At 33.6% G+C, this 13,076-nt stretch overlaps 1 protein-coding gene across 8 annotated transcripts in view; it reads left to right on the forward strand.

The window, feature by feature from the left end:
- Nucleotides 1-13,076, forward strand: part of FAM135A (family with sequence similarity 135 member A) — a 101,801-nt gene that overhangs the window by 73,159 nt on the left and 15,566 nt on the right. For 4 of the 8 annotated variants that reach the window (XM_031023965.2, XM_081828478.1, XM_081828479.1 and 1 more), the window contains 6 exons: nt 78-2,439; nt 3,946-4,106; nt 6,775-6,866; nt 7,356-7,453; nt 9,277-9,428; nt 11,112-11,222. In XM_031023965.2, coding sequence (XP_030879825.2) covers nt 78-2,439; nt 3,946-4,106; nt 6,775-6,866; nt 7,356-7,453; nt 9,277-9,428; nt 11,112-11,222 — 2,976 coding nt within the window. The remainder of the gene's footprint in view (nt 1-77; nt 2,440-3,945; nt 4,107-6,774; nt 6,867-7,355; nt 7,454-9,276; nt 9,429-11,111; nt 11,223-13,076) is intronic. The other 4 variants (XM_081828480.1, XM_031023971.2, XM_031023968.2 and 1 more) reach the window with 4 other exon arrangements.

The raw sequence follows: 13,076 nt of genomic DNA on the forward strand, positions 1-13,076 counted from the left end.
GTCAGTAAATGTAGTCTTAATCATTTGAGTTCTCACACCTTGTTTTAAACCTGAATCTTTTTTTCTTTGGATAAAAGACTTAGATGCACCCTGGATGGGAATTCAGAATCTTCAGAGATCAGAGTCCAGTAGAATGGATAAATATGAGACTGAAGAAAGCTCTATAGCGGGACTTTCTAGCCCAGAGTTGAAAGTCAGACCTGCTGGTGCCTCCAATTTTTGGTATACAGAAGGTGAAAAGCAGCTAACAAAATCTCTAAAAGGAAAGAATGAAGAATCAAATAAATCCAAGGTTAAGGTTACTAAGCTCATGAAAACAATGAAACCTGAAAACACAAAAAAAATAATAAAACAGAACTCTAAGGATTCTGTGGTTTTGGTAGGCTACAAATGTTTGAAAAGTACAGCATCAAATGATCTCTTTAAATGCTTTGAAGGCAATCCTTCACATAGTCAGAAGGAAGGTCTGGATCCCACAATATGTGGATATAATTTTGACCTAAAGACCTACATCAGACAGACAAGCCAAAAGGAAGCTAGCTTTTTGCCAACTAATACAGAGAGAACTGAACAAAAGTCTCCAGATATTGAAAATATGCAACCAGACCTGTTTGATCCTTTGAACTCTGGCAGCCTAAATCTTTGTGCAAATTTGTCCATTTCAGGTAAACTTGATATCTCCCAGGATGATAGTGAAATTACACAAGTGGAACACAATGTGGCATCCAGAAGTTCATCAGACGATTGCCCTGATCATCAAACAACCCCATCTTCAGGAGCTAGAACAATTGAAGTAAAGCCCTGTAATAAGGATCCTTTCAGTGGAGAGAAAATAACTGTTAAAATAGGACCTTGGACAGAGCTTCGACCAGATGAACTATTTGTGGATAATTTACAGCTACCCAACTTTGAGTCCTTAGAATCTAATGGTAAATCTAAATCTATAGAAATAACACTTGAAAAGGAAGCTTTGCAGGAAGCAAAGTGCCATTCTGTTGGAGAATCATTAGCTAAGTTAAGAAGTAATCAACCTGTTTCTTCTACAAAAGAATATCATGTTGTAGTAAGTGGAGATACAATTAAGTTACCAGATATTAATGCCACGTATGCCTCATCTAGATTTTCAGATTCAGGTGTTGAAAGTGAACCAAGTTCTTTTGCAACACATCCAAACCCTGATGTAGTATTTGAAACTGTGCAAGGGCAAGGTCCTTACAATAACGAAAGATTATTTCCTCAGCTTTTGATGAAACCTGATTATAATGTAAAATTTTCATTAGGAAGTCATTGTACTGAGAGTACAAGTGCTTTAAGTGAAATACAGTCATCTCTGACATCCATAAACTCTCTACCTTCTGATGATGAACTGTCACCTGATGAAAATTCTAAGAAATCTGTTGTACCTGAATGCCACCTAAGTGATAGCAAAACTGTATTAAATCTAGGAACAATTGACTTGCCAAAAGGCGACAATAGTAAAAAGTCAAGTATTATTTTGCAGCAGCAGAGTGTCGTATTTTCAGGGCATTTGGACAATGAAACTATAGCAATACATTCCTTAAATTCAAGCACTAAAGACCCTTTGCAATTTGTTTTTTCAGATGAAGATACTTCCTGTGATGTGAAAAGTAGTTGCAGCTCCAAACCTAACTTGGACACTATGTGTAAAGACTCCCAGAGTCCTGATAAATCTAGTAAATCTGCAGGGACAGCAATTACATTTAATTCAACACTGGTTTGTTTAGGTGCCCCTTGTGTTGTTTCAGGTTCTGTTTCTACTAATACAGAAGTTAGAGAAGATGAAACTGTGAAAAGAAAAAATGGTGATACCTTAAATCTCAAAGAAATAAATTCAGAAGCCCAAACAGTTAAAAGTGAAACTCATCTGGGTACAAATGATCCTTTTTCAGCCAGTCCTGATATGGTAAAACAAGGGCTTGTGGAAAATTATTTTGGCTCTCACAGCAGTACGGATATTTCTGACACATGTGCTATTAGCTGTAGCAACTCAGTTAGCCCTCAGAAGAAAACTTCTGAAAAAGAAATTAGGAATCTTCATCAGGAACAGGGTAAAGAGGATGAGGAAGAAGAGCAAGATCAACAAATGGTTCAAAATGGGTATTACGAAGAAACAGATTATTCGGCTTTGGATGGAAAAGTAAATGCTCACTATACAAACAGAGATGCACTAGAAGAAGAAAGACTTATAAAATCTGAAAAAATAAGTAATGAATATCTGAAGGATGGTATAAATATGCCTGCTGTCTGTACTTCTGGTTGTTTGTCCTTCCCGTCTGCACCACGAGAGTCTCCTTGTAGTGTTAAGTATTCTTCTAAAAGTAAATTTGATGCCATTACAAAACAGCCATGCAGCACTTCTTACAACTTCACTTCCTCAGTTTGCTGGTATGAAAATTCACCAAAACCTCAAATACAAGCGTAAGTAATGGCGCACAATAGCATGTGCTATTAAATATATGTATAGAAAAAATATGTGTGTGTGTGTGTGTGTGTGATAACATATATTTCATGTTCTCTGGTTTCTGTACTACAAAAAGCTCTTCTTTGATTGCCTATCTAAAAATGGAGAAATGAATTCAATGTACTCTTTGACAGACAGACCTGTAGTTCTCCATCTGCTTGTCTTGTTCTATAAGCTAGACATTTCTGATACAAATTTTCCATTGGTGGTTATGTGTTAGGTGTTTGGAATAACTGGGATTAAAACTCTTTTTTTCATCAGTAACTCATTTCTCCACCATTAACTCCCAGACAGGTTAAGTTCTACAAGTGCATCTAGCAATGTTAGATAATGAATAATAAGTTAGTAGAAACTTCCTAAACCGACCAGACCCAGGTTATCTCAGCTGTATCAGTGGTTTACAGACTTGAGATTTCATGGACCAGTTAAATATTCAGAAAAATTTTGAGGATGATAGAGGTTTACTAGCATGGCACTGGTTCTCAAAATATTCTACTACCTTATTCCAGTTGGAATTATAATCCCTGGAGTGAAAGATCTGGGCATGTCTACAATAGATTTTCCAAGTTCCTACATTATTCTGATTTCTATATTTTAGCTAAGATCTCATAGTGCGTAAAGCTAGTGAAACCAGTGAGGTGATAATGGCCCTTTAAAGAACTGAATATGCTGGAAGACTGAAGGTTATACCACCTTATGGCTATCTCAAACTTTTCTGAGTCATTGATAAAAACAATTTTTATCTTCATCCAGAGTATTCTACTCAGTTTAGTAGGATTCATCGGCTTCCTTCAGTTTTACTTTTATCAGTTCAAATGATACAGTGTTAAAATAGTTAATAATTTTTGATGTTTGCAGCCCCCAAGTTGATTAGATTTGTTACTCATTCAAAATGAGTGTATGCCACCAATTATATTTAGTCACATCGCCCTCTTGGTTCTGTTCCTTTTTATTGGTATTTCTAGAGGAAAAATAAAAATAACTTAATCTACTAAGAAATGTAACTACCATTCTCAGAGTTACACTATGTAAAACAGCTCCTTACCTTCCATAAATTTATGTAAGATTAAAAAGAAGCAAAGAGGCTAAGATTTGATTACAGAATAAGCATCAGATTGTCATCCTTCCAGTACTTCTACCAGCTTTTCTATATAATATAAAACATTGTTAAGAAGTGTAACTTCACTCCTAATATTCTCTTAGTTGATTTCAAGTTTAAGAGAATATTTTAAGTGATTTCAGATTTGAAGTAGTCACTGTATTTGATCAGAATATGTACTAACAATAGCAAAGAAAATTAGTCTCTGATTTCTAAATTATTTAGGTGATCTCACATATTTTCATTATTTTAAAACCAAAGGTTTCCTCTTCTGCAGTTCCCTGAATTAGCATGTTGTGTTTTTGGTTCTAAAAACTGAATATAAAACTTAGTAAAGAGTATCTCTTATAATATTTTGCTTCAGCTTCCTCCAGGCAAAAGAAGAATTGAAGCAACTTAAACTCCCTGGGTTCATGTACAGTGATGTTCCTCTGCTGGCATCCTCAGTCCCTTATTTTAGCATGGAAGAAGAGGATAGCTCTGAAGATGGAGTACATCTCATTGTCTGTGTGCATGGTTTAGATGGTATGTCCTGTCTATTGATAAAACCCATGGCAACTCAATATTTTTTCTTTTCCTAATAGACTTCGTTTAGTTTTATTTAATCTTTGAACTGAAAATATTTTAAATTGCTGAAATTAATTGACTCTTAAATACATTCTAAAACAAAAATATGCTTGACTTTGCTAAGTATAATATTAGATTTCCTTTTAAATAAATTTTCCATGGAACTGACATCCATCTATGTACCAGCATTTTATTTCTTTTAACTTAGGGTTTTTCTGTCTTCTGTTGTTGGTTTTCTCAGCAGTCACCTCATGGCAATCATTTTGTCTTCCTTTGATAGTCGACCTGGTGCCCTTTTAGTCTAATGCTTTAAACCTTATGAGCTAGAAAAATCAGTACTAAGAATTGAAGATTCACTTATTAAGGTATACTTTAAATTCTAAATACCTGGCTTTAGTGCTATAGTTTTATGAGAGCTATTTTGGTTATTCAACAGACCGTTTTCTGTAGATCAGGAACTATATTAGAAAATGCCAAATATCTATAGACTAGCATATTATTACTGTATTATAAGATCATTGTGTAAGAACAAATTGAAGAAAGATTTTATGGATATAAAAATACTAAACGCAGGTCTAAGCTAGTAAATTGTCATGAAATTGAAGATTTTTCTTTATTTTTTAAAAAGATTTTATTTATTTATTTGAGAGAGAGCAAGAGAGAGTATGAGCAGGGAGAAGAGGGAGAAGCAGGTTCCCTGTGAGCAGGGAGCCTGGCGCAGGGCTCGATCCCAGGACCCAGGGATCATGACCTGGGCCGAAGGCCCATGCTTAACCGGCTGAGCCATTTCAAGCACTCCTGAAGATTTTTCTTTAATAAAAGAACTTGACTCTCAAGAAATAAAATATCTTAGGGCGTCTGGGTGGCTCAGTTGGTTAACGTCTCCCTTCAGTTCAGGTCATGATCCCAGCACCCTGGGATTAGCCAGCGTCGGGCTCCCTGCTCAGCAGGGAACCTGCTTCTCCTTCTCCCACCTGCTCATGCTCTCTCTCTCGCTATCTCTCTCTTGCTATCTCTCTCTCTCTCAAATAAATAAAATCTTAAAAAAAAAATAAAAGAAAATATCTCCAATACTAACCTCTTCCCCCGCAAGTAATAAAATTTTCAAAGATTATCACCCAAGAAGACTTCTTGGCCCAGTAGAATCTCTGGCACATTCTTTGAAATTTTTAGGAAGCACATTACTCCCATGTTATATAAATTGTTCCAGAGTAATAGGAAAAATTATGGAATGCGGCTCATTTTATTCTTTAAAGTTAACCTAACCTTGTTACCAAATCTGGAAAAGATATCGCACCCACACCCAAAGAATAGCGGGCCAATCTGACGTAAATACACTTAATAAAACTCTAGCAATATTGCAGAAATAAGTAAACAGATAAGTAAATAAATTTTTAATTGTCCCCAAATACCTCTAGCACATTCAATCAATGTATTAAGTCACATAACAACTAGGATTTAATTCCCAGAATACAAAGATAAGTATATAAGGAAATTTATTGATATAAATATTATTATAAATATAATATAAATATTAAAATATACCTACATCAACAAATCAAGTAAGAAACTATTGATAAAATTCAATGTCCATTCCCGGTTTTGACAATTAAGCACCAAACTTTAAGCTTTAAATAGCACTTATTAGTGTGATTTAATCAATGTGATTATTAATGTGATTAAGCATATTATTCTCAGCCAGTGGAAAACATACACTTTGTAGTGAAACACTAGTGGTGTTCCTTGTAAAATCGGGAATAAAACAGTTATCTCTATCAGTGCATGAAAACTTAAAAGATACAAATATTAGACGAGTAGAGTAGAAATTCAACAATTATAACATGTTTACATTCCTAATTAAACCAAAGGAATTAACCAAAAAGCCACTAAACTGATTTTTAAAGATAATAATTATTTTTTAATTATGTATTATATCTAATAAGTAGTCAACATTGATAGACATCTTTTAAGTTAGTAATTAAACTCCCTTAAATTATTTAAATGGAATTTTTTTTCTATTCAACTATTACAAGACCACCAAAAGAAAGTGAACAGGTTAAATCTAAATCTAAAATGCATTCAAGGGGTGGTGCAATTGGTTAAGTGTCTGACTCTTGATTTTGACTCAGGTCCGTGATCTCAGGTTCATGAGATGGAGCTCTGCGTCAGGCTCCACACTCAGCACAGAGTCCGCTTGGGACTCTCTCTCCCTCTGTCCCTCTCCCCCGCACTCTCTCTCTCAAATAAATAAATCTTAAAAAAAAATGCATTCAAGGTTTGTTAAATAATCACTGTATAGTAGTGATGGAAGGAGTACTTCCATCAGTCATTCACAGCGACCACAGTCAGCAGTCTGCAGAGCTAACAGTCAATGAATACACCATCAGGTGGGAAAGCAAAAGCATCAATGTGACCAAAATTCCTAATGAACAAATTGTTGAAAGATACTGTATGGCTAATTGAAATCAGCCTTGACATGGAAATTGAGAACTCTATTTCAGGTTGCATTGTCTGTTCAAAACTGGCAGAGATCATATACTTCTCTTCAAATATATGATGATGTACTTTGTACATTTTACTTTGTCTTGTCCTTTAGACATAATTTTTAATTTTCTTCATATTCTAGGTAACAGTGCAGATCTCCGATTAGTAAAAACTTACATTGAACTTGGACTGCCTGGGGGAAGAATTGATTTTCTTATGTCTGAGAGAAATCAGGTACAATATTATGGCAGTGTTTTCAATGGAAGCAAATATTTTTATACTAGTTTCTACCTAAATGTTTGTTTAATACAAAATGCCTGTAGTAGTAGTAGAAATAATTTTTCTGATTTGTATGAAGTTTCAAATTAATGCATATCCCAAGGAAATTGAAATGATTTATAATTTGACTTATGAACTCTTCACATGCACAAAATTTCTATGCAAAAATTTCATTAATTAAACCATTATAAATAACCTTATGTCAAATGTGGGTATTGGGCAAAACAACTAAATGAAGCAAGTATTATTAAGAACATTGAATTTTTTCTTTTCCTGGAAATTCACTTTTTTGCTCATTTTAATATAATGAATATTATTCACCAGCTTCTCTAAAAACCACTGATTTTAAACCATATTTTCAATACCTAAAATAAAAATAATGTTTATATTCAGTTTTTCCTGTGATTATTCATATTTATAATATATCTGTTTTCCTTTGTTTAGAATGATACTTTTGCTGATTTTGATAGTATGACTGATCGCCTTCTGGATGAGATCATACAATATATTCAGATATATAGTCTAACAGTCTCAAAAATAAGGTAACTTTTATAATACTCTATAATATTATGTAACATACTTTTATGTCTCTATGAATTAGAGAAAAATTAAACAGAATTTGTAGTTTTGTTGCCCTATTATGAAATATAGGAGACCACAATTCAGTTTACCTAATTTAAAGAGAAAAGAAAAAATTTTAAAATTTTAGGAAAAGACCACATATTATATGATTCCATTTATATGAATTATCCAAAATTGGCAAATCTCTAGAGACGGAATTAGATTAATGATTGCTTAGGGCTGGGGGAGATGGCAGTTGGGGGCAGTGATAGCTAAAGGATTCGGGGGTTTTTTGAAGTGAAAATGTTCTAAAATCTCTTGTGGTAGTTGTACAACTCTGTGAATACACTAAAAACCATTAAATTATACATTTTAAATGGATGAATGTTATGGTGTGTGAATTCTATCTCAATAAAGCTGTTACCAAAAAGATTTTAGGGCAATGGTTATATACAAACAAATGAAACAACAAAAATACTTTCAAGGTTTCCTAACTCTACTTCATGAGTCGGTTTTCCACAAGCAAGATGATCAAAGCAGTAGAAGTCTCATAATTTAAGCAGATACTATGGATAGACATGGGAGAAAGGAAGAATATTTGTTTCCTCTAATACAGTAGGACTTAAAGAAAAAGTCAAAACTAATCTTTTCTGCCTCAAAAAGTAGAATAATGATTACCTTCATATCCCAGCTAGGTTAGAGGAAGAAACTGGCTCTGTATAAATATAGGCTTTTGAAAGAGTTTGTTTCCCGTTTGAAGTATGGAGATTAATGACTAAAAAGAGAGATAAACAGGTTTTTATTTGAAGTTATTTTTAAAAAGCATTTCTGTTAATATGGGAGGAAATGTAAATATATCAGGAGGGAGGAGAGACTTATTTTCTTATTTTAATTATTCTCTTCATTTATAGATTTTAAAATACTTTTTATTTACTAAATTTTCTACAGTGATCTTATATTCCTTTTATTCATTTATTATTTTATGATGAGAAAATAATATTTCAGTTTTTTCATTTATCCACAAATGTATTACCTCTTTTAGATTAGATTATCAGTTATAATCAACCATTATTCAAAAGCCTGATCTGGTTAATTGAGGACTATTAGTTACAATCATAACTCTCACCCCACAGCTTCAGGAACTTCCATTTGGGAGGGAAGTTTATCCTGAGCTTCTCACTAGCTATATTGGTAAACCAGTTTAAGACAGCTTTCAAACTCTCTTCTTTCATTGTTAATTATCTCCAGGGACTAATATACCATCTATTGCATAATGATGGTAAGTAAAAAGCCTCTTTTGATTTAAACTATTCCTTAATAAAGATGAGGTGCTTTATAAATTTTTGCGTGTAGACCAGAAAATAAATGAAACAGGTATATAATTTTTCCTAAGTTATCCTTAATAGGTATAATTTCATTATTTTGTTTTAAATCATGATTTAATGAGTAATACTTGTCATGTGTGCCTAAGGAGGCAAATCTATCATCTAGTCAATGTATAGTTACCTTTAAAATGCATTTATTTCTAAGCAGTTATAACGATGAATAAAAATTTTCTAAGTAATATCTTATTTCTATAGAATAAGCATTTAAATTATATATAGTAGGAATTTTCTACTACATTCTCATGTTTTTTTCCTTCAAAATGTAAGTTACATCATTTCGAAGTATGAAACCATAGTTTTAAAACATATTAGAAATTTCCAAATACTTAGTATTTCACATCTGTGTATAAAGGTATCAGCTTTAATATTTCTTTTTAAAATTAATACTATGGGAGAAATGTCTTTTTTTTTTCTTAAAGCTTTATTGGACATTCATTGGGCAATTTAATAATCCGTTCAGTGCTAACAAGGCCAAGGTTTAGATATTACCTCAACAAACTTCATACCTTTTTATCTCTTTCTGGACCTCACCTTGGTACACTCTACAATAGCAGTGCTCTTGTTAATACAGGTAACAAGTTTTATTGTTCAATATAAAAAACATGGCATGGGGAGAAAATTTAAAGACAAATTTAAAGTTTTCTGGTATTTATTTAAAGCTGACTTGTCACATACTTGGAATTTCATTAAACAAAACATGTAGAAATTTTTCTGTTTTGTCATGCACATGAAATAAGCTGATAAAAGTCATTTCAGAAAATGAATATTATCATATTGAATAATATATATCAGAAGTGACAAGAGCATTTTAAACTAATTTTCATTAAACTATCTATTATTTTCAGTAAATGTTTATGTTATAAACAGGCTATTCTGTTGTTCCATCAGTTGAGCAGATAAAAAATAAATACCTATATTTAATATATTATAAAGTTATAAAATATATATAGAATGCTAACTCTGATCTTGGTTTGATAACAATAAAGGGATGTTATGAGAAAATTAATTCTAAAATTTTTTTAAAAATTAAAATGAAAGTTAAGACCCCAATTTTGATTAGAATGAATATTCTCATTAAGAAAGATCTGATATTTGATTTGCCTTTTGTTTGGATTTTTTAAGTAGTTTTTATAGGTTAGCCCATTGATTCCCACTGTGAGAATAAATTAGATTACATTCTGTCTCTTTGCATTGAGCCTTGAAACTCTTATTTCCGTTTTCTCTTTCAATTTCATTGACAAAGAAACGATACTATTTTCCTTGTATCCCATTCCAAACTATGGCATCCAAAAAACAGATAGTTCTAGATTTTTACAGTTTTAAAAAGAGGGCATGAAAAAGATGAAATCCATAAGTAACATAAAATAGAACCCAGTGTAAATAGGATGCAGTACTTTGAATTTCTTTCTTCACTAAACTTTTCCCCAAATGGGCTTATAATTACAGATTTAATCAATTAGAGTTTTTTCTCTTTTCTTCCCCTGTCCCCCTCTGTGATATTAGAAGCAACAAAAGTAGAAAACAATATTGCACAATCTTGAAAACCTGTTCCAGAGAGTGATTGGGGTTTCTCTTAATTAAGGGGAAGATGCATTTAAATATCGGGGTAACTGATAATACAAAGAAATACAATTAAATATGAAACTTCAGGGGCACCTGGGTGGCTCAGTTGGTTAAGCATCCGAGTCTTGATTTCGGCTCAGGTCATGATCTCAGGGTTGTGATATGGAGCCTGCTTAAGATTCTCCCTTTCCTCTGCCCTTCCCCTGTAAATAAATAAATAAAACTTCATTATATTCAGCTGTTACTAGAAAACATTAACCAATTGCTCGTCCTAAGAGTTAGTCCTTATACAGTTAGTCTACCATAAGTATATTTATCTCTAAACACTCAATGCTTAAGCATTTGGATCTACTCCTGTGTTTGAAGTTTTTTCCATCTCTGCTTCTTTATAATTTGAACAAATATATCTAAAGGTACAATTTTCCCAAATTTGTCCTTAAACCATTATTTATTTCATTAGTGAATGTGATAGAAATAGCAAGCCTTCTACCAACCACCATTAACCCATAGTTAACTTATATATTTGTTATAAGAAAAAAGAAATATTTTACAAATATATTTTTTATTAGTTAAGAAAATGCTAGTTTGGTAGATGTTATTTTTGAAGTGAAATGTATATTAAAATTAATAATCTTGGCATATGTTACCCTTTATTTCCAGTATTATTCACATATTATTTATAACTCTGTAGGTCTGTGGTTTATGCAGAAATGGAAAAAATCAGGTTCTCTTTTACAACTGACGTGTCGAGATCACTCAGACCCTCGCCAAACTTTCTTATACAAGCTTAGTAATAAAGCAGGTAAGTATATAGTTAACAGTTTTGAAAACATTCACTTGAAAACCTTTTTTAAAAATCAACCTTTAGCAAATAAATTATCAACATGTCTTTCTGGTGATTAAAAAAGTATTAGTCAATTGTAATTTTTTAATAATGAAATAGCAGACTCACAATTAATAACACAGTTGTTTGATTTTTTCTTTTTTTATATGATCATATTTGTGTTATGTGAACACAGGTACTTTGAAATTATCCTAGGGGCACCTGGGTGGCTCAGTTGCTTAAGTGTCTGCCTTCGGTTCAGGTCATGATCTCCAGGTCCTGGGATCGAGTCCCACATCGGGCTCCATGCTCAGCAGGGAGCCTGCTTCTCCATCTCTCCCACTCCCCCTGCTTGTATTCCTGCTCTCGCTCTCTCTCTCTGTCAAATAAATAAAATCTTTAAAAAAAAAAAAAATTATCCTAAACTTTTTAACATTTATAATTTAGTACCAATTGTAAGTTAGTTTTTGAACTGGGCCGCTGCATGTTTTAGCCCTTCTGTCTTCCTGCCCCAGTCCTCAACCTTTTTTATAAACTGCCACATATTCTTCTGCCTTCCTATTCAAGGACTATAAAACTTCTCTGAAAAATGTCAAAAACTAAACTATTTGAGGGGGAGGGGGCCGAAGGAGAGGGAGAAAGAGAGAGAGAGAGAGAATCTTAAGCAGGCTCCACACTAAGCGCAGAGCCCAGCGTGGGGCTCAGTCTCATGACTCTGAGATCATGACCTGGGCCGAAATTGAGTCAGACGCTCACCTGACTGAGCCACCCAGGCGCCCCTAGAAACTAAATTATTACTAGTAGTTATTACTTCTACAAATTCCCACTACTGGATGAATCTTGTTACTCATCTCTTATTAACTGATAATTAAATATATTCCCCATCTTGCATTATAGTCCAAGCTTTTACAACCTGAGGTCCTCAACTACTACTTCGCCAGCTTCACACTCATGTCTCCCTACCATATTCTTTCCACTTTGTCCTTTGAAATCTCCATTTGAGGGGAACAGACTGACTTCATATGTTTATCTTCTTCAAAGAACGCTGTCTCCACTTCTTCTGAACATGGAGACATAAGTGAAACCTAGATACTTCCCCACTGTACTCCGATTTCCCCACTCCCCTTGGCTGTAGAGCAGAGGTTGGCAAACTTTCTCCTAAGGGCCAGATAGTAAGTATTTTGGCTTTGCAGGCCATGTGATCTCTGTTGCAACTACTCAACAATACCAGTGTAGCACAAACAGTGCTAGACAATACATAAACAAATGAGTGTGGCTATGTTCCAACAAAAAACCAAACAGAAAACCTAACTTTACTTACCCAAAAGAAAAGGCAGCAGGCCAGATCCCACAAGCCATACCTTGCTAAACCCTGCTATAAGAGAAGCTCAGTTTTTCATTTACTGAGTACCACCTAGAGTGGAGGAAATAGCCTTGCTTTCCATTTCTAGCTGCAGTCATTGTACCTCTACTGTCATAAAATTATCCTTTGAGGTTTGTACCATCCAAGCTCTGCTACCTTCTAGTCATCTTTAATAAAATGATCTCCTGGTCACTCCTCACATATTCAGTGAGAACTCTGATAAGAGTTCATTGACAAATATACAGTTATGCTTGGGAGAAGATGCTCTTCTTGGTTCTTAATATACTTAATCTTGAAATCATTTTTGGTGATTTGATGGAGTCAACCCTTTAGATGATCATCAAGCATTAAGAGCCTTTCTCAACTGTAGTAACCTTCCATTCCTCTCCAGTTTGAACACATACCCATGGCTATATTCCATCCCTGAAATTTCAACCAGTATTCTGAGATTACAATATCCTATCCTTCTT

Source organism: Leptonychotes weddellii, chromosome 8, assembly GCF_054177405.1.
Source record: "Leptonychotes weddellii isolate Sample4059 chromosome 8, ASM5417740v2, whole genome shotgun sequence".
NCBI lineage: Eukaryota > Metazoa > Chordata > Mammalia > Carnivora > Phocidae > Leptonychotes > Leptonychotes weddellii.